This window comes from Homarus americanus, unplaced genomic scaffold (assembly GCF_018991925.1).
Source record: "Homarus americanus isolate GMGI-L3 unplaced genomic scaffold, GMGI_Hamer_2.0 scaffold34921, whole genome shotgun sequence".
Taxonomy (NCBI): Eukaryota; Metazoa; Arthropoda; class Malacostraca; order Decapoda; family Nephropidae; genus Homarus; species Homarus americanus.
In genome coordinates, this window is record NW_024741901.1 from 22,569,792 (window position 1) to 22,587,739 (window position 17,948).

Sequence of the window (17,948 nt, forward strand, 5' to 3'; positions counted from 1 at the left end):
CCACGCATAAAGTCGCTAAGTTTTTTTCTTAGATGGTACGACACTAAATTAATTATCCTTCCTGTCGTCCTGGAATATAAATACTCAATTAGACTTGTTCGTGGTTTTAAAATATCATTCACCATTTTCAGAGATTTATCAGTGAAGTCTTACCGTAATTAACTCAAAACCTTACGTGAAATAGTAGTCTTTTTTGCTGTATTATTTCTCTGTTTTATGTTCATTGATGAGAACACCTTATGGAGCTTCCGGTAGTCAGCCTAGGTCCACCATGAAAGTCGTGTGACAATAATGATGGAAGATTAGATTAATATATAATCCAAGTTGCCACACATCGCCATGGTAACAAATCACATATAAACCAATTTTACTTTAATACACATAATGTCAACCGCATAAATTAACATTATCCCTTAAGTATATTTATTATGTATAGGTTATGATAAAAAAATAGCTTGAAATTACGTAAAGGAAACGAATATAAAGAGAAACAGTAAGTGAACGTTGGTAGCTGTGAACTTTATACCAACAGGCACCGCAGTGAACCCTCAACCAGTCAACCTTCACAACACGGCCATGTAATAGTACCCTCTGTCACTGGTGTGTGTGTGTGTGTGTGTGTGTATTACATTCTCCTGGGATTCAACAGTTTTCAAAGGAGTGTTCTGTGGTAAGTATAATCATGTGCAAGTTGTTACGTTCATGGTTTATTGTTGTTGTTTTTTTTTGTGTAAGGAAGAAATTGTGTGATTGAGGGTATATTTTGCTACCTGTGTGAATATTAAATGATGTTTTGTATTATGTCGGGGCACTGTGGTTCACATTAGTAACGGAGTGATGAAGTAAACATGTTATCGCTCTCTGTGGTAGTGGATGGGGTTGGTAGTGGTGCCTCTTAAGAGTTGTGTATTCACGTCATGAGAGGAATAATAGCCCAAGGAGCAGTAAGAGAAGCGGTGGAAGGTCCAAATACCGATAAAAGGATACGAGTTTAGGCCGGGTAGCTAATGTTTTGAAATATAAAGACATACTGAAATTTCGTGGATTTTAAGAGTTGACAATACTCTAGTATGAGTTATACCAATGAATATTAAGTGAGTGATGTGACTATTGTACTCTGGTAACTATTCATAACAACAGCTATCTAGAATCATTTTATTTTTGTGTTTTTCCTCAAGTGTTTATAAAGATGATAAGATTGTTGGGGGGTTCAGATGATCACCCCCCCACACCCACCCCTTGGTAACAACATCTTGCTTAAGACGCCACACAAGTCACCTCCCGGAGATTCACTTTATTATTTATCGATTGTTGTTGCCTTCTTAGTGACATATTCTGGGGATAACCGAGAATAATTTCGGTCCAGAGTTAATTTTCCATTCACCTGGATACGAGGCCGTGATCTATTACGGTAAAGTTTATTTAAAAAAAAAAATCTGAACATAAAGATTCATTTTGCCCAGATCAAAGTTTTCATCAGGGTGGTAGGTTAGGTTAGGTAAGATTAGGTTAGGTAAGATTAGGTTAGGTTAGGTTAGGTTAGGTTAGCGTGGTTAATGTATCCTGTTTATTGCAACTATAAGTGGGAACTAGCACGGCACTCTAATGAATTAAGGCAGGAATACCCTTGAAGGTCGTGTGCTGTCTTGTGTGGTGCAACTCTGTGGTCGTGTCGTTGATAAAATATCTTGATTAGTAGTGTTGGTTTAAGGTGTTCTTCAGCGATAAGTGATAAGCCTTGATATTTTTAGCTGCTTCTTTCTCTTATCAGATAATAAGGAAATAAACCATCTTGACAACACAACAAGCATAACAAAACTCTTAAAACGAACACACACACACACACACACACACACACACACACACACACACACACACACACACACACACACACACACACACACACACACACACACACACACACACACTTCGGTACTCCGTTAAGGCTCACGCAAAGAGTAAAAAATAATCTTCATATGATTACTTGGAGTGAGTCCTTACATACAAATACTGTACTGCATGTGTGTATCTTGTTTAGCAGTATTTGTATACCTACACTGCCTCTGTACATCGTTTATATACCTACATTATCTATGTACACTGTCTGTACACTTGCTCTCTCTTATGTACAGTCACGAGCACTAGGCTGTCTCCTTCCATGCACCTCCACGAACCTAATGTATTATTCTGTCCATGGATGTTTTGGATTCACGACGAGTCTGAATATTGGGGCTTGTAGAGCAGCAGGTGAGTTTACTGTACGTCGTTTATAATAATACCCGCACGATCTACACGATACCTGGTGATTCAATGACAGTATGCTCGTATATACCTGGTGATTCAATGACAGTATGTTCGTATATACCTGGTGATTCAATGACAGTATGCTCGTATATACCTGGTGATTCAATGACAGTATGCTCGTATATACCTGGTGATTCAATGACAGTATGCTCGTATATACTCAGTGACAGTATGCTCGTATATACCTGGTGATTCAATGACAGTATGCTCGTATATACCTGGTGATTCAATGACAGTATGCTCGTATATACCTGGTGATTCAATGACAGTATGCTCGTATATACCTGGTGATTCAATGCATGATGATTCCACTGAATGAATATCAAATGTCTGTTTTGTCTCCTGAACGATGTTAAGAGAACGTAACTTAAGCTACTGTATATTCTTAGTGTAATTTATTTACCAAATTTGAACGTATTTTTTGTTGTACCTTAAGTTAATCAGTGACGTTCTTTCTTGAGTATTCATTTATGAGGATTTTTTAACTCATTTTTAACTCCCAAATCTCTGATAATCTGAGTCCAAATCTTAACAGGGACGTAGGATAACGCTTTTAGTTTATGACTCTTAGGCGAGAGAATCAATACTAATTAACTACTCGTACATAAGAAAACATCTTTAATATTCACAAAGTAAAGACTTACCATGATGAGAGACAGAGATTACATCGTCAGTGGAATATTAAAGTAAGTTTGAAAACATTTGATGCAGGGATCACCTTAAGATTAACCACCCTAACCTAACCTAACGCTAACTTAACCTAACGCAACCTCCATGTAGCGTTAGGATGATTAATCTACAGCTGACACAGTATGGGGTACCTTTTCACGTGGTCCGAAATGAGTATAAATTACTTAATAAATTCCTTATACCATCGACGCACTGCAGAAAATAACGCATCATGTTAATATTAGAGTAATTCATAAAACATTGATATTTTACCCTCTGTTGCTATGACAAGTTTACTGTTATCAGTGTGTCAATGTATGAACTCATTATGTATTCATTGACATGTGCAGCGTATTAATATTGCGTTTTTGCGTCCGAGTAATCCAAAGAACAAAATTAGCCCTATACACTCGGCGATAATACTCAGAAAATCACCATGGACTCTATTTTACGGTATTGAATTCGCTTAGTAATCTGGTTCCTACGCGCCTCGTGATGAATAACAGCTGACTGGCAAGATATATAAAAAAGAGAAAAAGACTGTCGCTGGCTGAAGGCTGGCCAGGATGACATATTGCTCAGTTCCTGTGAGGCCTGAGGGAAGGACAGAGGGCGGAACACTGCTGCGTAGATGAGGCCCCTACCCACACCAGGTGAAGGGCACATAGACCACGGAAGAGACTCTATAGACCATAAGAGGGACCCCATAGACCATAAGAGGGACCCCATAGACCATAGGAGGGACCCATAGACCATAGGAGGGACCCATAAACCATAGAAAAGACCCGAAAGAATACAATCACACAGACCAGATTAAAGGCATCCCAGACCTTGTAACGAGCCACAGACCACAGTGAGGAGGGTACCATAGCTCTCATAATGACCCAAGAGCTCCCACAGACCCACAGACAAGACCAAAGTTCTTCAGACGCCACAGAGGACAGGAAAACAGCTCGTTAACGCCCCCCACAGCGAGACGAACTTAATACCAGTGTTATTGTGACCTTGGGAGAGGCTCAGAAAGTCCTGTAGTCGCACAGTGTCAATAAAGACTCTCTCCATCACGAGCCATATTTAGGGAGTAAAATTGTTCGCCTTTGTTACCGTCGCCCAGGATCAACCGCACTCACAAAGCCTCCCTACGTATTGTGTTAAGGTTGAGTATTTTGAAGGCATTATACCGTAAAGAATTAAGAAGTCATGGTAGAAGTGTGATAAAGATATAGTGTAAAGTTGGAGGAGATTTGATACTGTTATTATCGTAATGGAAGAAAAGATCCTCTAGTGATGTGACTTTTATGCATCATTACACAACAGCTAAAGGAGTATGTCATCTATCCGTCAGTGTACAGGGAGGGAGGGAGGGAAGGATACCAGAGACTCGACGTTTATTTACCTAACAAGCAGTTACACGACACGCAACTCTTGTCTTCTTGTTAGTGAGAGAATCACCATTATTTCATTCCCTCTAATACTGTAACCTAGGATTGACCCGACCTTCAGATTCTTCTGCAGTCAATTTCTACCCCAAGTGAGATGTGAACAAATTGATGCCAAAGTGTTCGTCGTTATTTGTATCATTTACTTGACATCAGGTAACTGGGAAGGATTTTAAGGGACAGTGAACAAAAAAAAACACGGGCGTTCCACTTCATTGACAATTACAGGTTGTGGCACCAGCAGAGTTGGGGCTGAGTTGTGTGTTGTCGGGGACAGGGTTCGATAGGTATAGGCCCTATACCTATCGAGCCATACCCTATACTATAGGGTATGGTTTGTTTACGTCTATGACCACCCGTAAGTTAACCATTGCTGGGAAAATACCACGAACATAAATGATACTTTTTTATATTTTATTTTTTATTTACTTGTTTTGAAAGCAGACGACATAAAACAATTTGAATGTGATTTTACGTGGATTTACGCTTAGTTGGTTCATGTCACAGGAACAAAAATAAATGATTTGCAGCTCTGTTCGTGGGTTTGTCTGTAACATTGACCTTTTAACTCCCCCCCCTCCTCCCAACTCCAGGCACCTTTCCCGGGGGTTTTCGGTGTTTTGTTCATTATATATATATATATATATATATATATATATATATATATATATATATATATATATATATATATATATATATATATATATAACCTGAAGATTAACCATCCGAACGCTACCTGGCGAGGTTATATTAATGTACTTTAGGTTAAGTTTGATTGGGTTAGGTTAACTTTGGATCTAGTTAGGCTAGGTAAGATAAGTTTGGAGTTTGATTAAGTTAGGTTCGGCTAGCGTCTGGTTGATTAATCATACTGAATAAAGTCATTGCCAGTAGTCACCTGTTAAAAGTTACTCAAATCCCCCATTAAACCAGCTGATGGTGCATGGACAAATCCCACCCCCCTCCCCCTGCCCCTCCCTTCGGACAAAATTTACTCTAAACACTATGGGCAAAACCTTACCACGAAAACATTACCTGGGACAAAATTTACTCTAAACACTATGGGCAAAACCTTACCACGAAAACATTACCTGGGACAAAATTTCATTAGTCCAGACCTTCAATGTTAATCTGTTATTTTCCTTTCTCAACTCATTTAACAATACGATGTGCTATAATGATCAAATAATAACTTAATGTACTCAGTTATAGCGAATGTAGTATAATTATTAACAACGTAGTATAATATACTATAACCACCCTAATAATATAACTTTCTATAATCATTTAACAACGTGACGCTCAATTATAATTTATTGTATCGTAAATCACATTATTGAGAGAAATTTACCGTATCTTTAGACAATTTATTTTAAAGTCACAATTTTGAGGAAAAACTGAATTCTCAAAGATTCCTACTATTGACTTTATCTTTTAAATGAAGATATTGAGAGCCTTTTAGAGACCCAGTTAGGCATGCTGGATTATTTCACCTGAAGATTAATCACCTTAATCTACCTTTAATCTAAACTAACCCCCAGGTGTGTCTTAATACCGCAACACAGTAGAGGTTTAATTGATTATGTGGCTGTGTTGAGGAGAGACACAAGATAGCAGCAACTACTGTGGAGGTTGTAAGAGGAAGGAACTACGGGGGGCTTCAGACAAACAACATAAAACAAACACTTGTGTACGTAAGACCACAGGCAGGAAGGTAGTCAATAGTCAGTCAGTCAGAGGTTCAGTAAATCCTACCACCATCGACTTCTCCCAGGTAACATATAATACCTCTGACTCAGGCTAAGACGAGAGATTAAAATTATATTGTCGCTTCTCAAGGCTCTAGCTCAACAACACCATCTAAAACTTCTTCCAGGGTATATGACTTAGCCAGTTTCCTCGAGATTACTTCCCCTTCTATCTGTAAATCAAAGTTAACACGTCGAGTTATCTTATATTGTGAGGTGTAGTTCGGACACCATTTGATGACCGCTGTTTTATGTGTTTTTTTTGTGTCTGTTAGCGAATAGGAGAGTCTTTTGTATCTCATTTTTACAGAGAGGAAAGTGTACGAAACTTTGTGGATTCAAGTCTCAAAGGCTGAAATCTGTCGAGTAATCCTGTGGTATTTTGGGAGCCAGTGTAAAAGTCTCTACGTTGAAAGGTAATTTGATATTGTAAATGTGAAAAAGGTTGTTTTCAGTGTTGACTTTGTCGCTGGGTGAGATACACGGAATGAAAGAGGGAGAAGGGGTGTGTGGATAAAGATGAGGAGGACGGGTGTGTGGATAAAGATGAAGAGGAGGGGGGTGTGGATAAAGATGAGAAGGAGAGGGTGTGTGGATAAAGATGAAGAGGAGGGGGTGTGGATAAAGATGATGAGGAGGAAGGGGTGTGTGGATGAAGATGAAGGGGGAGAGAGGGTGCGTGTGTGGAAAAGATGAGGGGGAGGATGAGGTGTGTGGATAAAGCTAAGAAAGAAGAGGAGGTGCGTGGATAAAGATGAGGAAGAAGAAGAAGAAGAAGAGTGCCCCCCCTTCACCCACAGCTTCACGCCCAAGCAAAGTGCCTGAGTTTCTTCTCTTGTTTACAGGGCTGCGTTGCCAAACTGCCGTTCCTCAATATTTGACCTGCAGCGATGCCAAGTTTCGTGTTTTACCCCCAGATGTTGAGTACGGATGGGTATCGAATAAGTCCGAGTACCGGGTTTATTTAGTACTCTAGCGTCGAGTACTGGTAGAATCTAGTGACTACCAGGTTCACTTAGTACTCTAGCGTCTAGTACTGGTAGAATCTAGTGGTCAGAGTACTGGCTTCTTTCAGCACTCGGATAATGTATGTACTCAAAATCGCAATAGCACGCGAGACAACAGCGAAATCCTGGGAAAGAATTACACAAAAGTGATTCAGTAAAAAGTAATGACAGTCTCAGCAGAAGAACCACATTTAACATTACATTAGTCGCTCAGGCATTTGTGGGTCATCAGATACACATTAACATCTTTAAGTAACAATAAAACTGTTAATACCGACTTATGTCATGTAGATTATTTTTCAATGTTTTATTTTTCACTCATAGTTGAAGATATCAACATCATCCATCACCCTCCCCATTCCCCCATCATCTGTTCACATTCTATCACCCACCCTGTCACCCTCCCCATCACGCCCTAACTTAACCTTCTATGAACACTCTCACCTAGAACTTACACTCAAGTTAAATTCACTTTACGGTATTATCTTCATTCCTCAAAATTACTGTATGCACTTCCAAATTTTTCCATAAATCACAAAAGTAACCTCGTGCTTCTTTCACCCGAGTCATCCTGTTATATAACGTAACAAGACGAATATGATGATGACATACCACACACAACTCGGTAGTGACGCTACTTTGTTCCTTCGTGTAGCTTTGGACCATCACGTGAAATTGCGAAATGCTGGCAACAAGAGAATAGTGGGAGGTATACATTGAAATTTATGTTTATTAAATTTGTTACTTTTTCTTAATCGATTTATTTTTCCATTTTTCTCCCTTTTCTTCTTCCTGACTCGTCCTCTTCCCCTCTTCCCCTCTTCCCCTCTTTCCCTCTTCCTCTTCCCAATCCTCAAAAAATGTGTTCCAATCCTAATGTGCACCAGTACTACCGGACCTATTTGGACTGAAGCCCACTCTAATTACAATGAACGTCATTAATTACACAACTAATTACCTGAGTCGTTTCACGTCAAAATGTTTACTGCAGCGTCAGGTTAATTATGTCAACAACACGACATTTGTTCAGGAGAGGTAATTCATTCAGCATCACAGAGGAAATCATTCAGTGCAATTAAGGATTTTTAGGAAGAGCATTGACCCGGGAGTGATGAAGTGAATCTACCAAACCATAAGTCAGAGGTGGTGTGTGGGTGGAGAGAAAGGAGTGACGTGTGTTGTAATGAAACTCCACCCACCCACCCACCCACACCCACCCACACCACCCACACCACCCACCCACCCACCCCACCATGGACGACTAATTCCAAGACTCCCGATCAACTAAGGTATTATACGCCGTCAGTGTTTGTGTAAGGTGGCTGCCAGAAGTAAGAACGATTTATCGCTTCAGGAAACAAATGATTATGTATAAGGTATCACGCAAAGCCTCTGTGTGAGCATAGGAACTTATGGGCTGCGTCTAGGGTGTGATGCCGTCGATGTGACGTCATAGGATGTGTCTAGGGTGTAATGCGTTCGATGTGACGTCATAGGCTGTGTCTTGGGTGTGATGCCTTCGATGTGACGTCATAGGCTGTGTCTAGTGTGTGAGGCCTTCGATGTGACGTCATAGGATGTGTCTAGGGTGTGATGCGTTCGATGTGACGTCATAGGCTGTGTCTTGGGTGTGATGCCTTCGATGTGACGTCATAGGATGTGTCTAGGGTGTCATGCCTTCGATGTGACGTCATAGGCTGTGTTTACGGTATGGTTTCGTGCTCGGTAGTCTGAAATTGCGAGTGCATTCATATTAGTCCCGGCATAGGAAGAGGTAAGTTTGTCTGAGAGTGTGGAAGGGTGGAGTGTGAGTGTGGAGGGATGGAGTGTGAGTGTGGAGGGATGGAGTGTGAGTGTGGAGGAATGGAGAATGAGTGTAGAAGGGTGGAGTGTGAGTGTGGAAGGGTGGAGTGTGAGTGTGGAGGGATGGAGTGTGAGTGTGGAAGGGTGGAGTGTGAGTGTGGAAGGATGTATCTATTATTTAGCCTTGTATATCCTCTACAGATTGCCGCCATTAATCTGCCGCGATGATAGACGAAGAAGGTTTCCCCCTGGTGATGGAGGCCAGATTCGCTCCGGACTACGAGGTGGGTTACCTTGCAGCCGACCCAGCCAGATGTCAAGACCAGGAGTCGGGCGAGACGACGGGACAGAGAGTAATCATGTTCAGAAAACCTCCTGAAACTCGTCCTATTCAATCAGGTAACGAGTTCCTCCGTCGCAGATTAAAGAGGACCCAGCTTGAGACCCCGCAGCACTCTATCAGTCACAGGACGCTCCACTTGCACCTGAACTTCCTTCGCTCGTGTCCTAGCCAGCGCCAAAAACAGCCCCAGGTGCCATTCCACACCCTCCATAACTTCCAGCCTCCAGAACTCCAGCGTGATCTACACCTCGAGAAGATGGTTACGAGAAAACCTTTCCGTGTCCCTCTTGTATCTACCGAAAATAAATCAAGTAGAAAAGAAATCAATATAAGTATATGGAAGGAGTTTTGTCGTGGTCAGTTAGTGTACGATGATGGTGCCGCAAAGTTGAGTAAATATAGCTTCTGGGTGCCGTTTCAAGTTGTTTTGGGAGACTATGCCGTGTATGTGCCGTGTTGTTTAGTATGGTTGCTGAGAATACTTGCAGTAACGCTGAAAATTTGTGTGCCAGCAGTGGGAATACAAGTCGCCTACTACCACCAGTTGTACAATCACATGAAGATCCATCTAGCTGGGGACGAGAGAGGTTTAGACCCAGTGTTTACTAGTATAGTGTATCAGGGTCCACTTATTTACAGTGTAAGGTATCTTAGTTGCCCTTACTGTCGATACACGAGGCAATCTAAAACTGTGCTAAAGTACTTCGAGAGCTTGTGTCAAGAAAGAAGAGGAATGGCAGTCGGGTAGTGAGGAACGTTGCATATAAATATTACTAAAGTAAGATGGTGCTGCCTTCATGAAGACTACTTTCCCACAAGTAGCATTAAGCAATACACCAGCGGCGGCTCGGCAAGAAATGACCACAAGAATGTAATTGTCATATTTGGAAGTAACATGGACAGTTTGTAACAAGGAAACTTAATCTGAACATCGTTTATGAACACTTATTGTATATCATGGAAGGTTCTTGATACGCCAGCCAGAAATTTGCTCTCCCCTCTCACTTTTTTATTAGGATTGTCATTTTTTGTTTAATCATAATAGAGATTTAAGACCTTTAATTTACTTGATATATATAGAGTATTAAACTGCTTAGAGAGCTGTAGAGGCCTGAAACATATTTTTGTTTATTTTATGACTACAAACTTGTATGTATTTCGATTTTTTTTTTTGTAATGAGTTGGTGTATAATGGTGGATGTAGTTTGTTCCTCTAAATGACGGTCTTGGGTGTTAACAACTACAGTTCCTTAAGTAATCTATTCTATGTCGCTACACGTTCAACATCAAACCTGTGAAAAACTTACCTTGGTGGTCTGTTGGTCTGTGTGTGGTCTTCTAGCGAGACTGTTGCATTCATGACCATAAGACCAGACTGTGATGTGACTAGTGAACAAAAGACCACTTGAGATGTTATTGTGTTTTGGTCTGGATGTGGTCTGTAGAGCAGATCAACAGTGACATGACCGATTATTCAGACTGGTTGTCGCTTAGACCTTAAACATAATATTAATATACATTTATTAGTGATTTTAATAGTTTAGTCAGTCACTCGTATATCATAACATGGCCAGAGTATCAGTTTATGCATTACAGTATTGTCACGTCATTCTCACTGTACCTTACAAAATTCTCAAGCATAGGTCATTCCACCAGAACGAACACTCATCAACGAACAATATTCTTTGTAATTAGTTTCCAATGTTAGATGTTTATTATCATGCATTCCAATATTTTTTTCAAACCAAAATTGTTAAACATGTTTGTAAATAAAATACAAAAGTTTACTTAGAGTTTCATTATGCAAAGGTGACTCTGTGTACGTTTAGTGACATTATATACATTATTGTTGAAATAGTGATATATATAGTTAGTTAATTTACGTGATCATTTTCGTTTGTTGATATTTTTTCCTCGTAACTAAAGACGTGAAAATGCTTCCATCTACCAACACAGCTCCTGAAAGTCGTCGTAATAAACACTTAACTGTACCTACTTAAGGTAAGTGTGATCTCTTATTCCCATTTCAGAGAGAAAGTTTGACACACGACCTGCCGAGAGTTGTTTACACCCCTTGTTATTTAGCAAGATGTTCGTCATTCACTAAGGTTGGTTAAATAAACTTCATTCACTAAGTCTGGTTACGTTAAGTTAGATTAATCTTGAGTGGTTAATCTTAATATGATATAAGCAAGGGAAGGAGGGCTAATCTTCAGGTGGTGAGTGTTGTACGTGCTGAGAACCAGGTATTTTCCGTGCATGAAGAGTTCGTCCTGTTGGCTGGGTGACCACGGTAAAGGAGCGCCACTCACACAACACTGACGTCTCCAACCCTTGACGTCACCGACCGACTTCCTGTGTCCCGTCGAGTTATTTGCTGCATGTTTCTTTACCTTTAGCTGTTGTCTTTTCCGTTGTCTGTTATCTTAGCTCTTGTCTTAGCTGGTGTTTGTTGTATTGTATAGACTCATACACACGCGCGCGCGCACTTGGAATATAAACAGTCCCTCCACTATGAGTCATTCAGAATTAAACACACACTTGCTTTACCTTGTGTGTAATTACCTGTACCTGACCGGCCTTTATGACGTGTCTCCCTCACTTGTCAAGCCGTTTTTCATGTCATGAGTTCAATGGTCTTTCTTAGAAATGTGTGCATGCGCGCGCGCAACATATTATACCGCCAGGAAACTGTCTCCTAACTCAAATGATGTTGTGTTACTTCCCCACGTGACGTATAAGTTAGGAAGATGACATTGGGACCGACCCTAGAACGAGCTACTGAACGTGTTAACCTTCGACAGGGAGCACGACAACGTCTCGAGGAGCAGAAGGACACCCGCACGTACAGCTCCGCTTTAACCGAGAAAAACAAAACTTGAAGACATTCGTTGCATCGGGAGACACGAGGAGCCAATACGTATACTGAAGTAGGAAAAACTTAACACAGGGGAGCGGCAGGACATTGCCAAATCTTAATCGGTCTCTAGGTGGATGGCAATTAGGCTTTCTCCGTCAGTGAGTAAGTGAAGTTAGGTGTCAGGCAGGAAGGTGGAACTGTAGCTAGTAACGGGAATCTTATTGTCCATATTTCCTGCGATTCTGTCAAATAAAGAAAGGAGAGCTGAAGCAGGTCACAGGAGGAAGGGGGGACCTGCACCTCAACCTCATGAAGGAGAAGCTTCCGTGTGAGAAAGAGAAATCAGTGTTTGTACAGCAACAGTATTACCACTGCCGACAGGTGTCAGCACGTGGCAATGGGTCAACTCTGGAACTGAAACAAAATACTAAACAGCTACAGACCAATAAACTCAGTCAGTTGTGCCTGAGTGAATCTAGTAGAAAGAAAATAAACCAACATATCGTCACGAGTGTCAAGAGGACATGGTGAACATATTGAGTATTATATCCTAGAATCCATTGCATCATTGTTATGTATACACCACATGCACGGGACAGTTTGGTACTGCTTCACTTTTTTCTCAATTACTTGATACTCTTATTATGATTAGTTAAATGAGCTATAAAATAAATATTGACAAGGACTTAAAACTAAGCAGAAATTAAAATAATATTGCAAGTTTAACTAATGGTCAGTTTCAGTGTTGATATAAGTTGCATTATCTAGTGACACCTGGCATCAACTCGATATTTTTTCCATAGTTGCCACATCTCGCTGAGTTTGTGAAGGACTCTGGCAGTGAGCAGGAGCTACACAGTGAAGGTGTTTGGCCGGTGTTTATCATCTCTCTCTCAGGTAAGCTATGTTCATTATATAGTTGTATCTATTTTCCACGGTATTGAAATTTGATAACAGGAAACAGTCTTTATATGAAAATAAACATGTTAATCAACTACAAAAGAATCATAGGGATAATTTTCTGCTGTGGTTCAGTGAAAATTAGTTAAAGTCGGAACAGGTGATTTCATTGCTTACATTTCTATTTGCCATGACATTCTGATTGAAGGTATACCTAAAATTTATTCCCTTCGATATAAATTAAAAGTATCGAGAAAGTGTGAACCAGTTAGCGGGGTTTCCCCTACTGGTGAGGCCTCGTCGAAGTGTTTTGTCGCCCTCAAGGTAGGAATCCCCGCCGGATTCTCGAAACATTCTTACGTTTTTTTTTTTTTAACTACAACTAAGGGTGATATAACTTCCATCTATTTTCCGGTGAGTCATAGGGAAGTTTCACCGCCATTTTTGCTGTTCTGTTACGGAAGCTTATGTGAGTTACGTATACTGATTACTGCGAGTGACGGTGCGTTATTTACTGAGTGTTATGAGTGTGGCTGAGCGTCTCGCCTGGCTGGGTGGATGTACTGTCTTTGACGTCAGAGGATGAGCTGGCATCCAGAGGACATCAGTCGTCAGCTATGGCATGGGGGTGAGGAATAGCTGTCAGTCGTCAGCTATGGTATGGGGAGAGGGGTGGGTGCCAGTCGTCAACTATGGCATGGGGGTGAGGAATAGCTGTCAGTCGTCAGCTATGGTAGAGGAGTGAGGAATAGCTGTCAGTCGTTAGCTGTGGTATGGGGGTGGGTGGCTGTCAGTCGCCAGCTATGGTACCCAGGAGTGAGGAAAGCCCCTTCATAGCAGGTGTAATACCCGGGGTAGCCATTTGTCAGCTGAGGTGCCTGGGGCGACTGTCAATTGCCATTCGTGTTGCCAGGAATGTAGGGCAGCTCTGACACTGTGGTACCTGAAGTCGAGGAGAGGCTGAAAGTTGTCAGTTTCTGCACCTTGGGATGACGAGAAACTGACAGTTGCTTGTTTTGGTAACCGAGTATGACAGTTAGCCCATGGAAGCTGTCAATCATCAGCTGTAATACCTGGTGTAGTTGTCATTCGTCAGCCGTCGTACCCAATTAGGTTGTCAGTTTTCAGCTGTGATACCCCAAGGTGACTGTCATTCGTCAACTGCGATACCGAGACGGCTATCAGATGTGGTACCCTGAATCACTATTAGTCGTTCAACAGCTTGGTGAAGGTGACCCTTGCCAGAGATGGTCATTGTTTACAGAACGGTGTGCAAGTTCCTCACCTCTCCTAACTTTCCACCCCCGGACCAGAGACAGACTTAACCAATCACAGTTTACCAGAGACAGACTTAACCAATCACAGTTCACCAGAGACAGACTTAACCAATCACAGTTACCAGAGACAGACTTAACCAATCACAGTTACCAGAGACAGACTTAACCAATCACAATTCACCAGTTTGTCGAGTTAACCAATCACAGTTCACCAGAGACAGACTTAACCAATCACAGTTTACCAGAGACAGACTTAACCAATCACAGTTCACCAGAGACAGACTTAACCAATCACAGTTACCAGAGACAGACTTAACCAATCACAGTTACCAGAGACAGACTTAACCAATCACAATTCACCGAAATTTGTCGAGTTATCAGTGTTATCGTGACGATTTATATTACACTGAAACTTTAACGGAAACTTAAACTTTAGATAATGAGTGAAGTGTTTACTCTCAGTTAATTGTGGGAAGTGGGAAAAAGATGAAACGTATGATCAGAAATAAGAATTAGAGTAACACGAGGAGAGAGGAAGTAGAGTAACACGAGAGCCACAGTAGAGTAAGGTCAGGAAGATGAGCGTATGGGCTACCGTAGACGCAGTAGTGAACTATGTCAATCAGTGTTAATTATACAACATAACCTGCATAAATGGAGTACTTATCCCATCTCAGGTGTAATAGAATATAACACTTAAATAAATAAACCAACAATACACTGAAAATTATCTTTCTTAGTCAGTTAATCGGCCAGAAAAATCGAACACTGGGCAACCTTAACATTGTGTATAGTATTTTAGTCAAGGGGTTGAACGATAAGCAACACGCGTGAGGAAGATAGAATTATGTAGGCCAAGGAGACGTCACCACAACCCACGTAAATTACTGTGTATTAAGATAGATGGCCCTGTAGATTACTAGATGGAGGAGAGGTAGGTGAAGACGAGTGTGGGTGTGGGGACATCTATGGGTGAGGGTGGCATGTATATATGTGTAGTTGTACTGTATATCTTCATGTGTGTGTGTGTCTACATAAAGAGTCTTAGCCTCGCCTGATATTCGAGTTGATGTCCTTTGAATCTTTGTAGTAATATCTAACTTGTGAAATTCGACGGTATAATAAACATATGATTTTAATATTTTTTTAGGGTGACTCCCTTTCTATCACCACACAAATGCTAATAGACTTGGGAATGTTAGGATAAAAAGAGTAGTATTTATCATGATTTTCTGGGAAGTTCAGCTAAGACAATCATTTCCTCCACAGATAGTCTCACAAGATGGACGAAGAAGGTTTCCCCCTGCCGGAAGTGGACGCCAGGCACATACCAGACTGCGACGCACCACAACTAGATGGGCGCCTCTCGCTACACTACGACCTTCCCTGGCGTCGTGACGGTGAGTCTGGCGAGGTGACGGGGCAACAGATCGTGCTTGTCAGACGATCACCTCCTGTAAGTCGTCTTGACGTACACCTGCCCCGAGATAACATGCAGCACATGAGACTCCACCATCGCTACCAGACAAACTCTCATCAGGTGATACAAGACTCCATTAGCCGTGAGTCTCTACAGGTACACAGGAACTTCCTCACTTTATGCTCCATGACTAACCATGAGCTTACAAGGCCTGTGGTGACCACCAGTCATGGCTGTGCATATTTAAACTCCATCCCTTTGGCACCAAGGGTGCCAGGAGGCACAGCAAGTCAAAGGGTAAAGAAGAAGAGGCACTTCCGAATCCATAATGAATTTACAGAAACAACAAAATCACAGAAGGAAGGTGTAGTATCTGTCAGCATATTGAAAGAATTGATCTTCGGTACTTCTGTGTTTGACTGTCATGATATAGATCCTAAGGAATTGTTTGGAAGAGTCAAGACCCCATTTTGTATCCAAAAACTCTTAAACATAGTAAATCCCTATCTGCCGGCGATGGTCATCAAATTCATTTACCTCCTCCGCGTGATCATCCACCTTATAGTGCCACACATCAGCATCATCGTCTGTTATTACTGTCGCCTGTTCACTCACCAACGGATCCACCAGGTGGGCGAGGACAGGGGAATCCAATTCGTGTTCACTGGCAGCGTGTACCAAGGACCCATCATCTATAGCGTCCGGGCACAGTGTCACTACTGCAGGCAACAGGAGCAGTCGAGGATTTCACTTAGATACCTGCAGAGGTTGGGGGAAGAAAGGAAAAACGCTGCTGTAAGATAGAGATATCTTCCTCCAAGATTAAGGTGCCGGGCACAGTGTTTAGCCTAAAGTCAATGTAACACTACTGTGGGACCTGAGAACCTGAACCACAACAAGATTATGACCCCTGAATTTACAGTGTGAGATTATAAACATTGATGTATTAATAGTGACAACATTAAATATTAAAAATAAATATGTATTTACCAAGTACAATAGTGCAATGATAAAGTTTAAAACATAAAGTTCAGATGATGAACTACAAGGAATATATATGAAGCCGGTTTTCCCTTAACAAAAAGAATAATTCGAGTACGTTTTTCATTTGGTTTATCAAGAAACTGTGGCGCAGCACTATAGTTTTATCTTAATGTCTAATAAATCTACTAAAAAAAGGTGAAATAAATTCCGGTCTTTGAGGACTGTATGTGAAACGTGCGTACACCTCCCTCCCATGATCCTCTTCGTAAAAGGTTAATCAGGGTGCTGGATGTGGTAACACTGACCGTGTATCCGGAGTCAATGAAAATTTTTTTATAATTGTTAGGTGTGAATGCAACCGCAGGAGGGGGCATAACCACCGCACCCGCGCCTGGAACCCAAGTTAACCTGCACTTCTAACTTAATCAAACCCTATCAAAACATAATCTAATCTCAACTTACCTCTAACCTAACCCCCTCTAACAAAAGCAACGTACCCTAACTGACCTCTAACCTAACCTACCGCAAGCACAACATAACAACCCAACTTGACCTAGTCCGACCAAACTAGTTGTATCAAGACCAAGGAATTAGTTGACCACAGCTGACGTCATATTTGTGTAGTATACGATCATAGATGCAGTATACTGTGTGTGTACAGCCATCCCATGATAAACAGACTAATGTGTTGACCTCTAGTGGTTTTACCCAGTGTCTTATAAACCATGTTAGAGGAGCCATTCATGACAAGTAAAGTTTTGAGTTAAATGATCCTTAATCCTAATAGCTCCGACCTTAACCTAACCAAAACATTATAATTAAGACCCACTCTTAATTGGCCATGTGATAATGAGGTTTGAGTCTATTATAACTTGGGTTAATTAGAATTGAGGAATATTTATCTTGAAATTTGACAAATAAAGCTTTCCTGTTAAATATTTTCGACTTCTTGTTCAATAATAATAATACTACTCATTCAGCAAAAATTTTCATTCAGGTTTAGCATTGGATAAACATGTCTCCTGTGTACCGAGACAGTGCAGGTAAAAGACAAAGGTACACACACACACACACACACACATACACATTATTAGGTCAACTCTGAACCCCTGATATTAACTCCCCTTAAAGTTTATTGTATATATGCAGTTCAGAATACTCACGCTCTCTACAGGCTCTCTCTTCACTTCTTCA

General features: G+C 41.1%; 1 protein-coding gene across 4 annotated transcripts; it reads left to right on the top strand.

The window, feature by feature from the left end:
• Positions 1 to 559: 559 nt before the first annotated feature.
• On the top strand, positions 560 to 17,082 carry LOC121876178. Of its 4 annotated transcripts, XM_042381134.1 has the most exons (4): positions 560 to 670; positions 11,344 to 11,421; positions 12,977 to 13,070; positions 15,620 to 17,082. In XM_042381134.1, exon 4 carries the CDS (start codon positions 15,633 to 15,635, stop codon positions 16,572 to 16,574), a length of 942 nt encoding a protein of 313 aa, XP_042237068.1. In that variant the 5' UTR covers positions 560 to 670; positions 11,344 to 11,421; positions 12,977 to 13,070; positions 15,620 to 15,632; the 3' UTR covers positions 16,575 to 17,082. The 4 variants fall into 4 exon arrangements, with proteins under 4 accessions (XP_042237068.1, XP_042237069.1, XP_042237070.1 ...); XM_042381135.1 differs by lacking the exon at positions 11,344 to 11,421; XM_042381136.1 differs by lacking the exons at positions 11,344 to 11,421; positions 12,977 to 13,070.
• Positions 17,083 to 17,948: the final 866 nt, after the last annotated feature.

What these genes read in the sequence shown, in the direction of transcription:
- LOC121876178 (XM_042381134.1), top strand. Translation starts at nt 15,633, where the DNA reads ATGGACGAAGAAGGTTTCCCCCTGCCGGAAGTGGACGCCAGGCACATA.